General features: G+C 67.1%; 1 protein-coding gene across 3 annotated transcripts in view; it reads left to right on the top strand.

Moving 5' to 3' along the window:
- NAV1 (neuron navigator 1) overlaps positions 1 to 17,765 on the top strand; it is a 57,545-nt gene extending 39,780 nt beyond the window's left edge. For 2 of the 3 annotated variants that reach the window (XM_084498123.1, XM_084498124.1), the window contains exons 7-32: positions 3,077 to 3,215; positions 3,397 to 3,694; positions 3,964 to 4,657; positions 4,783 to 5,238; positions 5,429 to 5,470; positions 5,599 to 5,747; positions 6,390 to 6,560; positions 7,000 to 7,052; positions 7,259 to 7,282; positions 7,393 to 7,470; positions 7,710 to 7,793; positions 7,937 to 8,048; positions 8,549 to 8,670; positions 10,192 to 10,388; positions 10,476 to 10,638; positions 10,773 to 10,947; positions 11,164 to 11,261; positions 11,379 to 11,474; positions 11,608 to 11,767; positions 11,857 to 12,092; positions 12,168 to 12,337; positions 12,522 to 12,593; positions 12,885 to 13,081; positions 13,282 to 13,400; positions 13,616 to 13,813; positions 14,241 to 17,765. In XM_084498123.1, coding sequence (XP_084354249.1) covers positions 3,077 to 3,215; positions 3,397 to 3,694; positions 3,964 to 4,657; positions 4,783 to 5,238; positions 5,429 to 5,470; positions 5,599 to 5,747; positions 6,390 to 6,560; positions 7,000 to 7,052; positions 7,259 to 7,282; positions 7,393 to 7,470; positions 7,710 to 7,793; positions 7,937 to 8,048; positions 8,549 to 8,670; positions 10,192 to 10,388; positions 10,476 to 10,638; positions 10,773 to 10,947; positions 11,164 to 11,261; positions 11,379 to 11,474; positions 11,608 to 11,767; positions 11,857 to 12,092; positions 12,168 to 12,337; positions 12,522 to 12,593; positions 12,885 to 13,081; positions 13,282 to 13,400; positions 13,616 to 13,813; positions 14,241 to 14,336 — 4,399 coding nt within the window. In that variant the 3' untranslated portion in view covers positions 14,337 to 17,765. The remainder of the gene's footprint in view (positions 1 to 3,076; positions 3,216 to 3,396; positions 3,695 to 3,963; positions 4,658 to 4,782; positions 5,239 to 5,428; positions 5,471 to 5,598; positions 5,748 to 6,389; positions 6,561 to 6,999; positions 7,053 to 7,258; positions 7,283 to 7,392; positions 7,471 to 7,709; positions 7,794 to 7,936; positions 8,049 to 8,548; positions 8,671 to 10,191; positions 10,389 to 10,475; positions 10,639 to 10,772; positions 10,948 to 11,163; positions 11,262 to 11,378; positions 11,475 to 11,607; positions 11,768 to 11,856; positions 12,093 to 12,167; positions 12,338 to 12,521; positions 12,594 to 12,884; positions 13,082 to 13,281; positions 13,401 to 13,615; positions 13,814 to 14,240) is intronic. The other variant, XM_084498125.1, reaches the window with a different exon arrangement.
- The last annotated feature ends 1,954 nt before the right edge of the window (positions 17,766 to 19,719 follow it).

The following is a 19,719-nucleotide window of genomic DNA, read 5'->3' on the forward strand; positions in this document are numbered from 1 at the left end:
GGGCGGCAGCATGCTGCGGGCCGGGAGAATGCGCCGTGCCCCGCGCCTGGCCGCCAGGTAGGGACCGGCACCGGGACCGGCACCGGGATCGGCTCCGGGACCGGCTCCGGGACCGGCACCGACGGGCGCGGCGCGGGGCGGCCGCGGGCGCATTGCGGGCGGGCGGCTCCCGGGGGCCGGGGCCGGGGTTGGGGCTTTGTCTGCCGGGCCCCGAGCCCCGGGGCCGCACCGCGGCCGCTGCTTTGTCTGCACCGCGCCGGGGGCGGGAGGGAGCCGCGGCCCCGCCCGCGCCCCCCCCTTCCCCTCCCCAGCTCCAGCTCCCGGTTGCCGGCCCCGGGGGTCCCCGCGGTTTGGCCCCGTTGCGCTCCGCCGCGCGCGGAGCCGGTGCCGGGACCCCGACCCCCCGAGCATCTTTTGGGAGCCCCCCCCCACCCTCAGCACCCCGGGCTCGTCTCGCAGCTCCCCGGGGTGGGCGCATGGCCCCGGGGTGCCACCGGGAGGGGTCTCGGTGCAGGGAGCTGGGGGGGGGGGGCGCTGCGGAAGGTGGAGGGTGGGGAGCACAAAGCGGGGCCGAGCTTTGCTCCCCCGGAGCGCGGTGCCCGCAGCAGCCGGTCCCAAAAAGCCCAGCCCCGGAGATGCTTCGGAGCTGGCTGCTCCCCCCCCCAGCCCAGATTTGGGGGCTCAGCCCTCCCTCGGGTGCTGCATCCCCGCAGGATCCCCCCCCGCATCCCCAGGCAGGGTTTGTGGGTTTGGTGTCAGCGTGGTGCTGAGGCTTTGGGGTTTGAGGGGGGCGCTGGGGTGACCTTGGCCAGCAGGACCCCCCTTAGGGCTGCTTTGGGGCTGCCTGGGCTCAGCCATGGACCAGGGGCTTGTGTTTGCCCGAGCTGAATTCCTTTTTCTGCTGTGGGGGTGGTGGGGGGGTCACATTTAGGTACGCTGCTGGGTTTTGAGGACCCCTTTGCGTGCCAGCCATGCGCCCTGCAAGAGAGCTCGAGGCACCCCGGGGCGGGCATCTGGCACCCAGGTCTCACCCCATGGCCCCGGTGCCTTTGGGATGTGGCCTGTGCCCCCCCCGGGCTGTCCTGGGGTGGTGCTGGGGGCTTGCTCCATGGGTTATGGAAGGGGCTCAGCCCCAAATCACCTCAGCTCCCCACGTCCCCAGTGCTGCAGAGAGGCGGCAGCAGCGCCGGGAGGCATTTGGAGAGGTGGTGCCCAGGGACCTTGACACCTCCGGGGGCACCGCGTGCCGTGGGGTGCTGGGAGCGGTGCCCTCCTTCCCCCTTGTCACCCCACCGGGCTCTGTGACCCCGCTCCCTGCCCCTTTTGGGATGGATTCCCTCTGTGTCTGCCAGCCAGAGGCAGCTCCCCCCGTGGTCCTTCCTCACGGGGCTGCTGAGGAGGGTCCGGGGCCACCTCCCCATGGGCTAGCCCCAAGCCCTGTGCCCATTTCACTGGGGCTCTGCATATATCAGCCCCCTGGGGCCTCCTGTGCGAGGCCGGGAGAGCTTTTGGGGTCAGCCCAGCTGGGCTGGCACGAGCTGGAAAGACCCAACCGCGTTTGGTCGCAGCCACGTGGCCGCGGGGCGCAGCTCCCCAAAGCTCTGCCTGGCTCTGGGGGCTGCCTGTGGCGAGGGGCTGAGGTGGGAGAGGAGAGGAGCTTAGCCTCAAGCTCTGGGGATTTCTGTCCCGGTGAGAAATCCCCACAGCAGGGGCTGGTGCTGGGAGATTTGCGGAGCCGGGCAGCTCCGTGGCGCTTCCTGGGCACGTGGTTGTAATTAAATCCCTTCCTGGGCAGCAGGGTTTGTGCTGGAGGGATGCAGGGGGCTGCGTCCCTCTGTCCCTGGCCAGTTCCCTGGGTTTCAGAGACTCGTGCTGGGGATGCACGAGCTCCCCACACCCTGTCGGGGTGCCCGGCAGCTCTGGGCTCCCCCGAGATGTGACGGGGGGGCCCCTTCCCTGGGGCCAGGCTCTGCTCGCCCGGCCGTAAACCTCTGGCTGCTGACAGCAGCTCTGCCCCCGGGGCTGCGTGGGGTGGGGAGCCTCATCCTGACCCTCCTGCAGAGGAGCTGTGGCAGTGCCCAGCCTGGGGGGGGGGAGGAGGAAAGGATGAGCACCCGTTTGTGCCCGCCGATGGTTCCAGACCCCCACCTGGTGCTGTGCTGGAGCTGCCCAGGCGATGCCGCAGGGCGCTGAGGACACCAGTCCCCCGTGGACATCCAACCTCTGCTGCCCCGTGGCTCCGTCCCAGCATTTGGGCACCCTCCCTGCACCCTGGGTGGCAGAGGTGCTCAGCGGCTGCCATCCCTGCCCATCCTGTCCCCAAATGTCACTTGGGTGCTGCTGCACAGCTCCCCCGGCTGCTGCAGCTCCGGTGCCGGTGCTGGGGACCGCGGCTGGCTGCGTCCCCTCGGCTCCACTCCCCGTCCCCCCCAAAAAGCCCAGGGCAGCCGATATGGGGCTGCGGGGCCCTCCCTGACCTACTGAGCCGCTGACCTGAAAGGGGCCGTGCTCATCCTGCTGGAAGGCGGCCGTGCTCGTGCGCTCTGCCCGTGCTGACTGACAGCCCCGGAGATGGGCTCGTGCACGCTCCGCTGCGCCCCCGGCACGGAGCAGCTGCCCGGGCGCTGGGGAGGTGCCGATGTCCCCCGCGGGCACCGGAGCAGCGAGTGGGAGCTGGCTGAGAAAGGGTGGAGGCTGTGGGGTGGGTGAGTTTGGTGTTCCGGCCGCTCCCTGCCCTTTCCAGGAATCCTCCTGACCCCCTCGGTGGGGCTGGGCGCGGGGAGCTCGGTGCCGGCCGCGGTGCTGCCTGCCGTGCCGGTGCAGGTGCTGGTCACCCCGCTGCACAGGTGCCTGCAGTCCGTAAAACACCTCTGTGGGGGCCTGCACGGGGAAATTGTGAGGGTTTGGAGCCTGCACGAGGTTGGGCTGGAGCCAGCCACGGCTGCCAAGCGTCGGCTCCCCGCCAGGAGAACGGGAGCTGAGGTTTGGCCCCGGGGGTGCAGTCGGGTGGCAGGGGGACACGGCGGTGGCAGGGGCCGGCTGGGCAGGGGGCCTCACGCTGGCTTCGCCCTTGCAGCTGGGATGAAAGCAGCTCCATCAGCAGCGGCCTCAGCGATGCCTCTGACAACCTCAGCTCGGAGGAGTTCAACGCCAGCTCCTCGCTCAACTCCCTGCCCTCCACCCCCACGGCCTCGCGCAGGAACTCGGCCATAGCGGTAGGTGCCCGCGCTGCCACCCCGCAGCGGGGCGGGCAGGGGAGGGGTGCCCAAGGCACGGCACGTGCCACGGGGCCGCGATTCGGTGGGGCTGGGAGCACCCATGGGTGTCCGGTGCCCTGGCACTCTCTGGGGCTGGGCTGGGTGCCGGTTTTGCCCCCTGACTCCTCTCGTCCCGCAGCTGCGCACCGACTCAGAGAAGCGCTCGCTGGCGGAGAGCGGGCTGAGCTGGTACGGCGAGGCCGAGGACAAGGCGACCAAGAAGCTGGACTACGACAGCAGCAGCCTCAAGATGGAGCACGGCTCCTCCAAGTGGCGGCGGGAGCCCTCGGAGAGCTGCGAAGAGGGCTCCAAGGGCGGCGAGCTGAAGAAGCCGGTCAGCCTGGGCACCCCGGGCTCCCTCAAGAAGGGCAAGACCCCTCCGGTGGCAGTGACCTCTCCCATCACCCACACGGCCCAGAGCACCCTCAAAGTGGCAGGTGAGGCCGGTTTGGGCAGGGGCTGATTCTGGGTATCTCTGTGTGCCTTCCCCACGCACATCAGCTGTGGGCTGGCTGTGGGACGCCCCGCGGGGCTGGAGGCTGGCTGGGTGGGGGGATCCTGGCTTCTGGGCAGCGCCGCGTCCCGTCCTCTTCCTCTACATCACCTCTCCGCTTCCTCATCTCCAAGGCTGCACCCAAATGTCCCGTCCCCCAAACCTTCCCCGCTGCTCCTGGGCTGCTAACCCCTCCTTCCCTCCCTGCCACAGGCAAACCTGAGCCCAAAGCCACCGACAAGAGCAAGCTGTCTGTGAAGAACACTGGCCTGCAGCGCTCCTCCTCCGACGCCGGCCGCGACCGCATTGGTGACGCCAAGAAGCCCCCCTCGGGCCTCACGCGCCCCTCGGCCTCCAGCTCCTTCGGCTACAAGAAGCCGGCTCCTGCCACCGGCACCGCCACCGTCATGCAGGCCGGGGGCTCGGCCACGCTCGGCAAGATCCAGAAGAGCTCCGGCATCCCCGTCAAGCCGGTCGGCGGGAGGAAAACGAGCCTGGATGTCTCCAACGCGGCCGAGCCTGGTTTTCTGGCCCCGGGGGCTCGCTCCAACATCCAGTACCGCAGCCTGCCCCGGCCGGCCAAGTCCAGCTCCATGAGCGTGACCGGCGGCCGCGGTGCCAACCGGCCCGTCAGCAGCAGCATCGATCCCAGCCTGCTCAGCACCAAGCAGGGCAGCATCTCGGTGTCTCGGCTCAAGGAGCCGTCCAAGATCGGTGCCGGCCGCGGCGCCCCGGCCCCCGTCAACCAGACGGACCGGGAGAAGGAGAAGGCCAAGGCCAAGGCGGTAGCGCTGGACTCCGAGTGCGTGACGCTGAAGAGCATCGGCTCGCCCGAGAGCACCCCGAAAGCCCAGGCCAACCTCCCCCCGGCGGCCAAGGTGGCTGAGCTGCCCCCCACGCCTCTCAGGTATGAACCTCCCTGCCCCGAAGGCAGCAGGAGCCCGGTGTGGCCGTGCCCAGCACCGAGCCGTGCCCGGCGCGCGGTCTCACCGCCGTCCTCACCCGTTTTCCTCCCCCATTTTCCTCCCCCAGAGCTGCTGCCAAGACGTACGTGAAGCCTCCCTCGCTGGCCAACTTGGACAAGGTCAACTCCAACAGCCTGGACTTGCCCTCCTCCAGCGAGCTGCACCCCCCGCACGCTGCCAAGCTCCAGGACCTGCACCCGACCGGCGGGCACCTGACGCCCTGCTTCAGCCCCAGTCCTGCCCCCATCCTCAACATCAACTCGGCCAGCTTCTCCCAGGGCCTGGAGCTCATGGGCGGCTTCAGCGTCCCCAAGGAGGGCAGGATGTACCCCAAGCTCTCAGGCCTGCACCGCAGCATGGAGTCCCTGCAGATGCCCATGAGCCTGCCCAGTGCCTTTTCGGGGGGCAGCACCGCCGCCCCCAGCCCTGCTGCTGTCCCCACTGCCAGCGCGGAGGAGGAGGAGGAGGAGGAGGCGGGTGAGCTGGGCTGGAGCAGCAGCCCCCGGCTCGCACATCTGGACAGGTACGGGCTGAGGGGTGGGTGACGGGCTGCTGGGCACCCTCCTCGCCATCCTACCATGGCCTTTGCCTGCCTCGGAGGCTGATATTTGGGGGAAATCTGTCCCCATGCCGTCGCTCAGCCCCTAGGGGCAGCGTGGCACCTCCCCTCCGTGCAGGTGGCTGATCTTCCCTTCCCTTCCCTTCTCTTCCAGCTCCAACCGCGACAGGAACACGCTGCCCAAGAAAGGGCTGAGGTAAAAAGGGCCCGAAGGGCTCGTGGATGTTTCTGGGAAGGGAGGACGGGTGTGCGGGGGCACCTGGGGCGTGGGGCTGGCAGCGGCCCCCCCGCCACCTCACCGTGCTGGGCTCTGCTCCGCTGCAGGTACCAGCTCCACTCCCAGGAGGAGGCCAAGGAGCGGCGCCACTCGCACACCATCGGCGGGCTCCCCGAGTCGGACGACCAGACGGAGCTGCCCTCGCCCCCTGCCCTGCCCATGGCGCTGGTGGGGAAGGGCCCGCTCACCAGCATCGGTCAGTGCCGCCCTCCCCAGCCCCGTCCTGCTTGTCCCATCCCTGTCCCACTTGTCCCCTGGGTCCCCCCCCGGCACCTGGGCTCTCTGCTGGGCTCTGGCTGCCCCTGGGTGGATGGGTTTCTCCTCCACACCCCCCGTATCTGGTGCCTTTGGCCCCAGCAAGGTGCTGGCATGTGGCTGGGGGACCAGGGGCACGCATCGCCGCTGCTTCAGGGCATCCAGCCCACCACTGGGTCTCTGCCCGCAGTGCTCCCCTCCCCTGGGGGTGCCCAGAGAGCAAAGTGAAGCCCTGCCCTGTTCTTCTGGCTCCTGCATGTTCCTGGAGGGTTTGGGGACTCAGGCAGAGGGGTTGGGGTGCTTTCCCCTTGCTCCCGGAGGTGATGGGCTCCTGCACGGTGGCACAAGCTTTGCCTCAGGGTGAGGGATTTCTTCCTCAGCTCTGTGCTCACCAGAAGATGTCGCAGGTCTCCAGGTCCCTGTGTAAACCTGCTTTTTAGCTTTCCTCCCGTGCCTCTGCTTTGGGACCGCGATCCCTGCTTCCTTTCCCCACCCCGCCTTCCACGGACCGCTCCCAGCGCCTCTTCCCCACCCCGAGCCCCGCTCTGACCCTGCCTCTCCCCCTCCCTCCTTCTCCTTGCAGTGAGCCCCACCGCCGCCACCACCCCGCGGATCACCCGCTCCAACAGCATCCCCACCCACGACTCCACCTTTGAGCTGTACAGCACCTCCCAGATGGGCAGCACCCTCTCCCTGGCAGACAAACCCAAGGGCATGATCCGCTCGGGCTCTTTCCGCGACCCTGTGGACGACGGTGAGAGTGTGCCCAGGCTGAGAGGGCTTCCCCGGGGTAGGGGGTGGCGGGGCTCCTCGGATCCTCGTCCCTTTTTTTTTTTTGGGTGCTGCTGGAGGGGCTGGCACACCCGGCGCGGTGCTTGGCGACCTCCTTTGCGCTGGCATCGGCCCTTTGTGCAGCTCCCGACCCGCAGAGGTGCTGGTGGGCAGGTTTAAGCCGTGGTGGGTGTCCAGCGGTGCCTGGTGTCCTTGGCACTAGGGACAGGGGACCCAAACAGAGCGGCTGAGGCTTGGACAGAGCCCAGGGTGCTCCCCAAACAGCCCTACAAGGACACGGAGACCACCAGCCAAGTGGCGAGGAGCGGGCAGAGCCCTGCAGCCACCCTCCCCGTGGCCCCGCAGAGCCCCCCGTGGCCCCAGGAGCTCCCGGCTTCCTGACGGCTTTTGTTCTGTTGCAGTTCACGGATCGGTGCTGTCCCTGGCCTCCAGCGCCTCCTCCACCTACTCCTCCGTAAGAGCCACCGCCGGGCTGCGCCGCCTCCTGCATGGCTGCGGGCTGGGAGGGGGGGACCCGGGTGGGATCGGGGGCGCTGAGCTGTGCGTATGGGGGGGGGGGGCTCTGTGCATGTCCTCCGCCCCGCGCTGAGCCTTGGCCGTGCCTCGCTACCCTCCTGACTGCCCGCCTCTGTCTGTCTCTCTCTGCCCTCGCGCTGCCAGGCTGAGGAGAAGATGCAGTCCGAGGTGAGCCCGTGCCCAGCGCTGCCGCCTGGTCCCCACCTCGCTGCCGCAGCCGAGGCGAGCGCCCCGACCCCTCTCACCCCCAACCCCTCCGCTTTGTTCTCTCCCCGCAGCAAATCCGCAAGCTGCGCCGCGAGCTGGAGTCCTCGCAGGAGAAGGTGGCCACCCTGACGTCCCAGCTGTCTGCTAACGTGAGTCCCTGCGGGAACCCACGGGGGACGCGTGGGGCCGGTGCTCACCCGCACCCACAGGAGATTTGGGTTCCCTTGGGAGCACCCCGAGGCCAGCCTGCGGTGCTCCCTGCTTTGTGCTTCCCCCTTTCCCTGGCGCTGGCTCCCCTGCCCCAGGAGAAATCCCCTCTCCGAGCTCCCCATCCCGTGCCGAGCGCCTCGGGGCCGCGGGTCCTCACCCACGTCCCCGTCTCTCCCAGGCCAACCTGGTGGCAGCTTTCGAGCAGAGCCTGGTGAGCATGACCTCCCGCCTGCGGCACCTGGCCGAGACCGCCGAGGAGAAGGTGGGCAGCATGGGGAGGCACTGGGAGAGTGCTCACAGGGCCGGGGGGTACGTGGGGTGAACCCGAGGGTGCCCCCGGGAGCTCTCGGGGCGTCCCCCGCGCCGTGGGGACGCGCTGCAGGGCTCCTGGCTCTGCTCCTGCAGGACACGGAGCTGCTGGACCTGCGGGAGACCATCGACTTCCTGAAGAAGAAGAACTCGGAGGCCCAAGCCGTGATCCAAGGCGCTCTGAACGGCACCGAAGTTGCGCCCAAAGGTAGGGCACGGGGCCGCAGCTGCACCCCGGGGAGCAGGGAACTCATCAGTCCCCGCTGTGGGGTTGGCAGCCCTGCCTGAATCCAGCTGGGCTCCTCCTGCCCGGGGCTGACACAGGGCCCTGGGGCATCCCTGGCTCTTGCGAGGTGTTTGGGGTTCTGGGCAGCAGCCCCTTTCCTGCCTGAGACCCCCGAGCATCCAAAACCTGAGTTGCATGCAGCCAGGGCTGTCGGCACGGCAGGTCTCGGTGCTGGTGCCTAGGGGCTGGGCTCTTTGCCACGTTTGTGTTTCTGGCTGCTGATTTTTGGCTTGGATCCCCCGGGATCCTCCTTACCAGGAGGCTCTGACCCCTGCGGGGTTCGGCTGGGCCCAGGGGAGAAGGGAGGGATGGCAGGGTGGGCTGGGGGGAGCTCGGGGGGGGCTGTGGCACTGGGACGGGCACGGTTTGACCGCTCCGTTCCCGGTCTCTCCCCACTCCCTGGCTTCTCTCGCCGGCCCCAGAGCTGCGCATCAAGCGGCAGAACTCCTCCGACAGCATCTCCAGCCTCAACAGCATCACCAGCCACTCCAGCATCGGCAGCAGCAAGGACGCAGACGCCAAGAAGAAGAAGAAGAAGAGCTGGGTGGGTTGGGCAGGCTGCTGGCAGGAGGAGGGGGCGTGGGGAGCCGCTGGCAGGGTCTGGCCGGGCTCAGCCCCGTGAGCCAGCCCCGCTCGGTCCATCTTGGTTCCCTCTGTCCCCTGGGGACAGCGCTGCCGAGGAGCGTGCAGCCACCCTGGATATTTCTGTCTCGTGCTGCCTGGGGCCAGGAATTCCCCAGCTCCCCTGGGAGTTCTCCAGCCCTTGTCCCGCACGCCTGCTCCCTTGTGGTGTCTCCCCCCTGCCTCCCTTCAGCCCCCGCAGGCTCTGGCAGCACGGGGTGAGAGCCTGGGGCTCTGCAAACACCCGGCCAGGCAGCCCCGAGCTGGACGTGTGATTAAGTCTTGCTTTGTTCTGTTTCTCTTCCCCCTATGCTGACCTCAACCCTTTTTTTCCAGGTGTACGAGGTAAGTCCCACGCCGTCCTCTCCACCCCGTGCCGTGCCTACCCAGGGCGCTTGCTCCATTTCACGGGACGGCGCTCGTGCCCCAAACCATCCCATCCATCCCACTGGCACTGATCCCTAGCACGGCCACCCCGGGGCCCTGTGCCACGCACGCCTCGGCTGCTTCCTTTTGGTGTTAGGGTCAAAACACGCACCCACGTGGAGGGGCTGAGCCACCTGGGCAGCAGGGAGGGCTCAGACAGGGACCAGTCCTTGGATCCATGGACGGATTTTCCCCCATTCTTGCCTAGGGCAAGCACTGTCCCCTTTGGGATCCATCCGGGTCCCAACGCTCCCCTGCTCTCCTGCTGTCAGCAGAGCCAGATGCTCAGCTTGTTCTTTTTCTATTTTTATTTTTATTTTTTTCCTGAAATGCAGTATTTTCACTTTGGGGGATGCCCCAGCCCAGCCTGCCCAGCAGTGCCTGTGGGAGATGGGCCAGATCCTGCCTGTTCTCCATCCTTTTTTCCCCCTGCCAACCCTTGGAGCAGACCCGGGCGCCCCAGGGGACGTGCCGTGAGCTCCATCAGTGTCCATCAGCTCCCCCCGGCCTCGCACTCGCCCGCCCGCTGCTGTGTGTGTGCTGTGCGCTGTGTGCATGCTGCATGCCCGGCCGGGACGCCTGCCGAGCCCCCGCACCCTTCCAGCAGGCTGTTTGACCCCCTACCCCTCCAGAAGCACGGAGAGGAGAGAGGCTTGGGGTGCGTCCCCAGCTCTGTCCCCAAATTCCTGCTCGCTGGGTTGGCTGCGGTGGGGTGACTGCGAGGATGGAGTTGCCCCTTCCCGATGGAGCAGGGCGCTGGTGCAGTCCCCTGGTGCCCCTGTGTGGGTGCTAATTTGGGGGTAGGTCTGGGGGGAGCCTGGCCAGGACACGGGTCCTGCTTAGCGGGGCCAGTTGGTGCGGGGTCACAGCGGTGCCTCCTGGGGTGGTGGTGGGGAGCCTCGGGTGCCTCAGCGATGGTTCTGGTGCTGCTTTTCCCGGCTCAAACCATCTGTGGGGCCTGGGTTTGTGAGGCTGCGCTGTCTGGCTGTCCATAACGAGCGTTTTTGGTCTCCTGTAGCTGCGAAGCTCCTTCAACAAAGCCTTCAGCATCAAGAAGGGGCCCAAGTCGGCCTCGTCCTACTCGGACATCGAGGAGATCGCCACGCCGGACTCGTCTGCCCCGTCCTCCCCCAAGCTGCAGCACGGCTCCACGGAGACTGCCTCGCCCTCCATCAAGTCCTCCACGTCCTCCTCCGTGGGCATCGACACGGCTGAGTACGTGGGGCAGGGAAGGTTGGGCACGGGGTTTTGGGGTGCCTTGCCCCAGCCCTGAGCACGCCGCGCTCTCCTTCCCCATCACAGGCTCTTCCAGGCCCACAGCGAGGGCGAGCCGGAGAAGAAGGAGGTGTCGGAGCTGCGCTCGGAGCTGTGGGAGAAGGAGATGAAGCTGACGGACATCCGCCTGGAGGCCCTCAACTCGGCCCATCAGCTGGAGCAGCTGCGGGAGACCATGCACAACATGCAGGTGAGGGCAGCCGCACCTCGGGGCTTGCGGTCCTCGCGTCCCCGGAGCTGTGCTGCAGCCCCGGGCTGGTGCTGCGATGCTGCTGGCATCCAGCTGCTCACCCTGGGCCGCCACGCGGTTCGGTTCTCCCCCAGCTGGAGGTGGATCTCCTGAAGGCCGAGAACGACCGGCTCAAAGTGGCTCCAGGGCCCTCGGCGGTGCCGGGATCCCTCCCCGGCCACGTCACGAGCACTTCGGCCTCCTCTTCGCCGCGGCGCTCGCTGGGCCTCGCCCTCGGCCATGCCTTCAGCCCCAGCCTGGCGGACACAGGTAGGGGTGACGGAGCTGCCGGGTGACAGAAGGGACATGGATGTGCGTGGGGGTGCCCAGTATAGGCAGTGGGAGCATGCTGGGAGAGCACTGGGAGTTGGCTGTGCACAGGGACCTGCTGTGCTGCCTGTGTCCCGATCAGCTCAGGCTGGGCACGGTCAGGCCCCGTGGCTCTGCTCGCCCTGCTGGCACGGCCTGACTCTGCTCTGTCCCCAGATGTGTCCCCCATGGACGCCGTCAGTGCTGGCACCCAGAAGGACGAGCTGACGCTGAGGATCGTGGTGCGCATGCCGCCCCAGCACATCATCAAGGGGGTAAGCGTGGGGAGCCCGACGTGGCCCAGCGCCACGGTCCTGGATGAGGGGCAGGGGACGCGTCTCCGGGGCTGGGTGCAGCGCTCCCACTCTGCACACCTCTGCCTTGGCTCCTAGGACCTCAAGCAACAGGAGTTCTTCCTGGGCTGGACCAAGGTGAGCGGGAAGGTGGACTGGAAGATGCTGGATGAGGCCGTCTGCCAGGTCTTCAAGGTAGGAGCATCCCGGCATCTCTCTTGACGTCTTTCTCACTCTTTCTGACGCTCCCTGGCTTGGTCCTTGCCAGGAGCTCATGCAGCTGCTGAGTGCTGTTTGCCTCCTGACGGCCCTGTCCTTGTCCCCGCAGGATTACATCACCAAGATGGATCCTGCCTCCACGCTGGGGCTCAGCACCGAGTCCGTCTACGGCTACAGCATCAGCCACATCAAGCGGGTCCTGGACACGGAGCCACCAGAGCTGCCGCTGTGCCGCCGGGGCATGACCAGCATCGTGGTGACGCTCAAAGGTCGGTGGGCTCCCTTGCTGCCCTGTCCTCCCTCTACCCCACGGTGGCACGGAGCACAGGCGGCACCCTCAGCCCTTCCCTGCCCGCAGGCCTGAAGGAGAAGTGCGTGGACAGCCTGGTGTTCGAGACGCTCATCCCCAAGCCCATGATGCAGCATTACATCAGCCTCCTGCTGAAGCACCGGCGGCTCATCCTCTCGGGACCCAGCGGCACGGGCAAGACCTACCTGACCAACCGCCTGGCCGAGTACCTGGTGGAGCGCTCGGGCCGGGACGTCACCGAGGGCATCGTCAGCACCTTCAACATGCACCAGCAGTCCTGCAAGGTGAGGGCGCGCGGCGGCTGAGACCCTCCCCGCTGGCGCCGGCGCTGACGCCGTGGTCCCACGCGTGACGCCCAGCTCCGTTGGTTGCAGGACCTGCAGCTGTACCTCTCCAACCTGGCCAACCAGATCGACCGTGAGACGGGCACGGCGGACGTGCCGCTGGTGATCCTCCTGGACGACCTCAGCGAGGCGGGCTCCATCAGCGAGCTCGTCAACGGCGCGCTCACCTGCAAGTACCACAAATGGTGAGAGCCCCGTGGTGTCCCCCTCCGGGGCACGCACACGCTCCCCGCTGCTCTCAGCGCGTTCCCCGGGCTCCTGGAGGGTAGGGCTGCACGGCCCTGTGGGTTTCCTCCGGCTCTGCTGCGGGTGAGAGCGCTGCAGGGTGCTTTTTCTCATGGTTCCTGTCTCTCTCCATCTTTCCCTCAGCCCCTACATCATCGGGACCACCAACCAGCCCGTGAAGATGACTCCGAACCACGGCCTCCACCTCAGCTTTAGGTATGGATCATCTCCGGCGAGCGTCCCTGTGGGGCTGGGGAGGGCAGGGGGCATCACTTTTGCCCCCGGGCAGTCCTAGGGACACGTGCTGGGACTGGGGACCCTGGTGAGGACCGAGCCCCAGGCCTGTCCCTGCCACCCCACAAGGGTCTGAAGTCCCCAGCCCTGGGCGCAGGCAGCGTTAGGGGTGCTAGGAGGTCCTCTAAAGGTGCGGGGACCCTGGGGAGGGTGCCTGGGTGTTGGGTTTCTTGTGGAGAAGACCCAGCCCTGAGCACTCGGCTCTCCCCGCAGGATGCTGACCTTCTCCAACAACGTGGAGCCGGCCAACGGCTTCCTGGTGCGCTACCTGCGGCGGAAGCTGCTGGAGTCGGACACGGACGTCAACGCCAACAAGGAGGAGCTGCTGCGCGTGCTGGACTGGGTGCCCAAGCTCTGGTACCACTTGCACACCTTCCTGGAGAAACACAGCACCTCCGACTTCCTCATCGGTACGGCCCTGGGTTCCCTCTCGTGCCTCGTGCTGCTGGGAGCCATGGGAGCCCCCATGGGATGGGGACAAAAATGTCCCAAAGGAGCCACACTTTGTCCTTGTAGCATTGCCTCCCACACTTTTGGGGCTGGGTTTTTGGGCTGGCACGGGGTCGGGGGCCACCCGCTTCCCATCTTCGCTCTCTGCCTCCCTCTGCAGGTCCCTGCTTCTTCCTGTCCTGCCCCATCGGGATCGAGGATTTCCGGACTTGGTTCATCGACCTGTGGAATAACTCCATCATCCCCTACCTGCAGGAGGGAGCGAAAGATGGGCTCAAGGTACCCAAGGCCACCTGGCACGTGGGGACACAAAGCAGGGCTCGGCCTGGGACCGGTGGCACTTGGGGACGTGCTGTCCCAGCAGACAACAGGGTGGGGAGAGGGGAGGTGCAGGGGTGGATTTGGGGTGCAGGTGATGCTCCTGTTGCCCCCTCCCCTGATTGCTGCCAGTTTTGGTGCGTGCTGAGGCCATGGCTGATGCTCCCTGCCCGCAGGTCCACGGGCAGAAGGCGGCCTGGGAGGACCCCGTGGAGTGGGTGCGGGACACCCTGCCCTGGCCGTCAGCGCAGCAGGACCAGTCCAAGCTGTACCACCTGCCCCCGCCCACCATCGGGCCCCACAGCACCGTGTCCCCTCCCGAGGAGCGCAGCGCCAAGGACACGACGCCCAGCTCCCTGGACGCGGACCCCCTGGTACGGCCGGGAAGGGGCCGGGGTGGAGGAGAACAGGACGGGGCTGTGCATTGCTTTCCCGGGGCCTTTTTGGTGTAAAAAACCCAACTTCTGAGTTCTGTTCTGTGCTCCTGGGAGGAGCAGTGGGTCCTGGGTGGTGGCACCAGGGGGAATGCATGGCCTGGTGCTCCAGGAGCCATCCCAGCCCCACACGGGCACACACTAAGGGGGCTCACAGTGCAGTGCCGGGGCACAGGCCCCAGTGCTTTGGCACGGGGAGCTTTCAGCATCCTCCGAGTCCAAATCCTGGTGCTGGGGAAGGATTTGTGACATCCCTGGGCGAATTTCTTGGGGTGTGGCTGGTTTGGGAGGGCCAGGAGGGCTGGGTGCTCCTTGCCAAGACCCCCCTGTCCCCATCGGGCTGGGTGCCACGCGCCTCTCCCCGCAGATGGCCATGCTGCTGAAGCTCCAGGAAGCCGCCAACTACATCGAGTCCCCGGACCGCGAGACCATGGTGGATCCCGACCTGCAGTCGACTCTGTGAGGCACGGACATGCCGGCCCAGGCGCAGGGGAGCCGCCGCCAGCCGCCGGGGCTGCTCTCCTCCTCCTCTGGTAGCCTGGAGCGCGGGGCTGGGGCTGGCGAGCGAGCGGAGAGGACTGGGGCTCCGCGCGTCCTTCGCGGAGCGTGGGGGAAGCTGGGCTCACCCCGCGAGGTGCCGTTCCCCCTCCCCACGCCGGGGGGTAGGAGAATCCTGGTTTCTCTTCTTGTTTTTTTTTTTCTGTCTCCTGCAAAACTCGCGGGCTTCGGGGGCCGGGCTGTGAGCGCTGGGACCGAGCCCCCGCTCCGCGGAGCCGCAGGAAGGCCCCTGCGTGGGGCAGGGACCCCGCGGGAGCCACCTGGGCCGGAGCTGGGGCGCGTCCCCCTCTGTCCCTCTGTCCCTCTGCCAGGGCAGGCGCCGAGGGACTGCTGCCAGGGGGCAGCACCCGCCCCGCTCTGAGCGAGGGGCAGCACGGACCCACCGCTACCTTTGTACGTTCCCTGTTTAACCTGCATGGCAGCCGCTGCGACCCGGACAGCCCAATAAACCCTGCTTCGGTTATTTTATTTTATTCCCTCCCCCCCTCCCCTCCCTCTTTCCCTTTTTCTTTGGCCGAGTCCAGACTTTGCTTTGGTCCCTTTTTTTTTGTTCTTGGTCTGCTTTTCTCTCTCTCTCCCGGCCCGTGGCCCCTCGCTTCCCCGCGAGCAGCTCCCCTTCCTTTGCCTTTCTTTTGCAGCCGTCGCTTCCACCACTCCAACCACCTCCGTTACAAAACTGGTGCTCACTGGACAACCTCCAGTCCCTCAATCCACCTCCTGCAGCCTTGCAGCTGGGCCGGGACGGGACCTGGCAGCGGGATGCTCCCGGAGCACCCCCTTGCCTGGCAGCCCCCCTCCCCAAAAGCACAAGGCAGAGTCTGGCCCTCAGGACGAGGTCTCCCACCCCGCTGGGGTGCTAAGGGACATCCCCTGCCCTGCACCCAGGGTGCCAGGCTGTGCCCAGGGTTGTCCCCGTGCCCCTTGATCCCCTCCCAGGCCCTCTTGGGGTTTGGTGGCCCCCAGGTGCCCGCCTGTGCCCTCGGGCCTGGCAGCGCCTGCTCAGTAGGGCCAGGCCCTACCCCACACCGGTGCTCTGGGGACACCCAGCTGGGGCCACGTCCTCTTGGCCCCGAGGTGCAATGTCACGCTGCCTTAATCCTTGTGCCGTGTGGGAAGGGGGCACGCAGGGCTGGGGCTGGCACGGTCCCGCCTGCTCCGGGGGTGGTATCCTCTCACTGTGTCCCTAAAGCCAGCCGGGCCGGGACAGGGTGGTGGCACTGGGGTGAGCCCAGCCCAGTTGGGGCCGCTGGCTTCACGCCCTGTGCTTGCACATCCCTGAGGATGCTCCAGGGCTGCTGCTGCCTCTGCCCCCCGTTGGGCTCCTCATCCCCACGGTCCCCCCATGGGGCCAAGGGGAGCACAACCCCTGGGCCCCCTCTCCTCGCACCCCTTTCGGGGAGAGGCACCCCCGGGGCTCCTCCATCCACCTTGTCCTGCCCCTGGCCCCTCTTTGCGCGTGGTTTTTGGGGACACCTCGCCACCCTGCCAGGCGGCCATCTCCTCCCAGGCCCTTCCTGGCCCTCCTGCCCCTCGCCGGCGGCCACCACCACCGCTGCCCTTGGTGCTCTCTCTCCCGGCGCGCCTCGCCTCGCCGCCCCGTTGCCTCCCGGCCGCGGCGCCCGCGCCCCTTGGTGCTCACTTCTCCGTCTGTCCCACAGCCTCCCCGCCCCGCACAGGGCTGTCCCCTTCCCCACGCTGGCTTGGACGCTAGGGCTTTTTTTCGTTTTGCCTTCTCTTGTGTTGCCGCCGTCGGCTAAGGACTCGCTGTAAATAGATCTGTAGTCGAACGCCCTGCGGGAGTTGGTGGGGCCCGGCCCTGCGCCTCTTTCTGTTTTTCGTTTTTTCTTTTTCTTTTTTTTTTTTTTTTTTTTTGGTACTCTGTGATAACTGTGCTGTGCTGACTTCTTTTTTCTGATTGTACAAGACCCCGGCTCAGCAGTCGCTCGAGGCCAGCGCTGGGGACCCGTGCTCCCCTCCGGCCCCGCTCGCCCTCCTCGGAGCTCTGGTGCCCGAGGCAGGGCAGGGCACGAAGCACCTTTGGGTGCCCTCCTGGGTGCCCTGAGGAGCCCCGTGGTGTAAGGGGTCGGTGCGTCCCCCCTGCTTTGCACGGTGGCTTTCCTGACCCCTACAGAGCCACCAAAACGTCAAACTGACTGTCCCCATCACCGGCTCACCTGAGGCCCTACACCTGGGTGCCCCCAGCCCCTTTCCCACGCGTTTGTCCCATCTTTCCCCCCCCGGGACTGCCCCACAACCTCAGCCACCGTGCGCTGGGGTGAGGGACAAACCCGGGTGTACAGCAGGAGGAATCCCAAGCCCTGCGTCAGCCCGGTTCAGTGATGGGATGGGCGATGCCCCGAGGATGGGATGTGTTGGGGGGGCTCTCTCTGGGGCTCCCCAGAGGCGGGGGACAGACCCCGAGGGCTCCTCCTGGCTCACACCGCGCACCCCCCGGCCCCAAGCGTGGCAGCCATCGGGGGCACCGGGGACTGAGTGTCCCTTAGGGCTGCCGGTGCCTGGCCCAACGGGGCTGACGATTGCACTGAGGCATCCCCCGGAGCCCCAAGGGTGCCTGTCACCCCCAAAGGTGCCTGTTGTCCCTCAGGGTGCCCGGGGTGCCCGTCACCCCAAGGTACCCGCGGCCCCTCGGAGCGCCAGGAGCCCTCCCGAGGGGCTGGGGCTGGCGGCTGCCAGCGCCTCCCCCTCCTGCCCCACCTCGAGCTGCTGCTGCCCGGTGGCCTGAACCTTACAATTTTAGCTTTTTTCTATCAAAAAAAAAGAAAAAAAAAAGAGAGAAAAAAAAAAAAACAACAAAACGACAACCTTTTTTTAATTAAATAAAAGATGAAAATGGACAAATTCCTGTTTTAGATGATCTGTGTAATTGACTGGGTTTTGTGTTTCTTAACTGCATGGTATTCCTGCCGAGGGGTTTTATAGCACTTTTTAAATTTCTCTTTAAGATTTTGGTCCGGATTTCTACTGCTCTCGCCTGTCTGTCTTTGCTTTTTTCCTTGCCTCTTCGAAGTTTGTAAACTCGCTCCATTTTATACCTGATGTTGGAACCCAACCCTCCGTTGTACATAGCTGCGGGAACAATCAGAGGGAACAAACACCATCTGGACTCTTTCCACCACGCCTCGTTTTTACTTACAAGAAATTTTCAAGTCTAAAAGGAAGCCAGGAAAAGGCTTGAGGATATCACGAAGGACAGAAAACAAATCCAGCCCTGCACCAAGTCAGCTCCTGCTGCCCACGCTGCCCGCACCACCCGGCATGTCTCTTCTCGGTCGTCTGTCTAACTCCATTGGATTCAATAAAGTTATCTCCTGTACCCGGCTGCTCGTCCTGTGTCCCTGCGCGGGGTGGAGAGGATGGTCCCATTTGTACCCTTGTCCCCCCCAAAACCTCCAGGGGGCTTTGTAAAAACACCCCTGGTCTGAAATCGTGGCAGGTTTGCAGGGTGCCGGGGGGTTTGTCAGAGGGGGGACCCCTTCTAGAAGAGGATTGTGCTGCTGTGAAGTCCTGGGGCGTGCAGAAATGCTTCTGGGGGGAAACCCTTGAGGATTTGCAGGATGCTGGGGGAGGGGGGAGATGCGTCCTTGAGGGGGGGGGACGGGCAGACCTTAGCCAGGGTGTGCAGGGGGCTCTCGGTGGGCAGGCGGCGGTGCTGGGCCCCTTCCACCCTGCCGGGACTGGTCCCCATCTCCCCATCCGAGGGGACACGATGGGGACATGATGGGGACAGACGTTCCTGCCGTGGATTCTGGCCACCCATCACCAGCACAGGGGGACAGGAGGGGGAAGGCAGCCCCCCGGCAGGTGTCCCCAGGTCCGGGGGGGATGCAGAGGGACCACCCCGGCACCGTGCCTCCTTTGGGAAGACTCAGCCGCACGGCTCAAGGGCGACACAGGAGGATGCTGCTGGGTCAGGAGCAGCACCCATGGGCTCAGCGCTGTGGCGGGGATGAGGGGTCCCTCTGTGGGGTCCCTTCCCTCTCCTCCAGCAGCCGGTGGCAGCCCGCACGTGGCCCTGTGGGGTCGGTGGGGTGGGTGCCGGGGTGGCTCGGCCACGCACCCACGGCAGTGGGGCCAGGCAGGGCTGGAGAGGAGCTGAGCAGCTCCTGGGCTTGCTGGTACCTGGTGTCCTGGTGTCCTGGTGTCCTGGTGGTCCCGGTGGTCCCGTCTGTCCCACACCCCCTGACCTGCTGCAGCTCGAAGCCTGAAGGGGCCTGGGGACACCGGGACATCAGGACAGGGCTGTGTGTGGGTGCTGCACCCATCAGGGACACCACTGCCCCGTATGGCTACAGCAGCACCTGTGGGGCACAGCGGCACTCCCCTATAGGCACAACACCCCTATAGGCACTGCACAGCCCCTATAGGCACAGCACCACCCCTATAGGCACAGCACCCCCCATATAGCCACAGGACCCCCTATAAGGAACAGCACAGCCCCTATAGGCACTGCACCACCCCTCTAGGGCCCAGCACCCCCCATACACCCCCCCGCCCCATAGCCACCCCCATAGGGGACTCCCGTTGCCGGCTCCCCCCTTGCGGAGCGCGGGGGCGAGCCGAAAGGGGGCGGGGCTTATCCACAGAGGGGCGTGGCCTGCTGCGGGCAGTGGGCGGGGCTTATCCACAGGGGGGCGGGGCTACGAGGCAGTGGGCGGGGCTACGCGGAGCCGCCGCACGCGAGCCTGGAGGGGCCGGGGCTGCCGCAGCGCCCGTCCCGCACCCACCGGCCCCGGCCCGCGCCCCCCGGCCCCGCACCCCCCGGCCCCGCGTCCCCCGCCCCCGGTAAGTGCTCGCCCCCCCGAGTCTCCCCCCGGTGCCCCCGGTGCCGCAGCGGCTTTGCGGGACGGCTGCGGGGTGGGGCGGGGGTCGGGGGTCGGGGCCGGGCTGGGCGCACGGTGATGGCCGGGGGGGGGCGGTGGGACCACCCCGGGGGGATGGGGGAGGCTGGGGGCTGCCCGGTGCCCCGGGGTGCCCTTGGGGTGCTGCGCGCCCGGCTGGGCTGTCTGGGGGGGGAGGGATGGAGGGAACCCCTCCCGGGGTGCGGGAACATCCCTCGGGGTGCGGGAAGCCCCCCCTGGGGGTGAGGGACCCCCCCCGGGGATGAGGGACCCCCCCCGGGATGCGGGATCCCCAGGCGGGGATGCGGGACCCCCCCCCGTCGGGATGCGGGACCCCTTCCCGGGTACGCGGGACCCCTCCCGGATCGCGGGACGCCCCCCCTCGGGATGCGGGACCCCCATTAGGGACGCGGCCCCCTCCCCCGGCAT

Source organism: Aythya ferina (assembly GCF_964211825.1).
Source record: "Aythya ferina genome assembly, chromosome: 25".
Taxonomy (NCBI): Eukaryota; Metazoa; Chordata; class Aves; order Anseriformes; family Anatidae; genus Aythya; species Aythya ferina.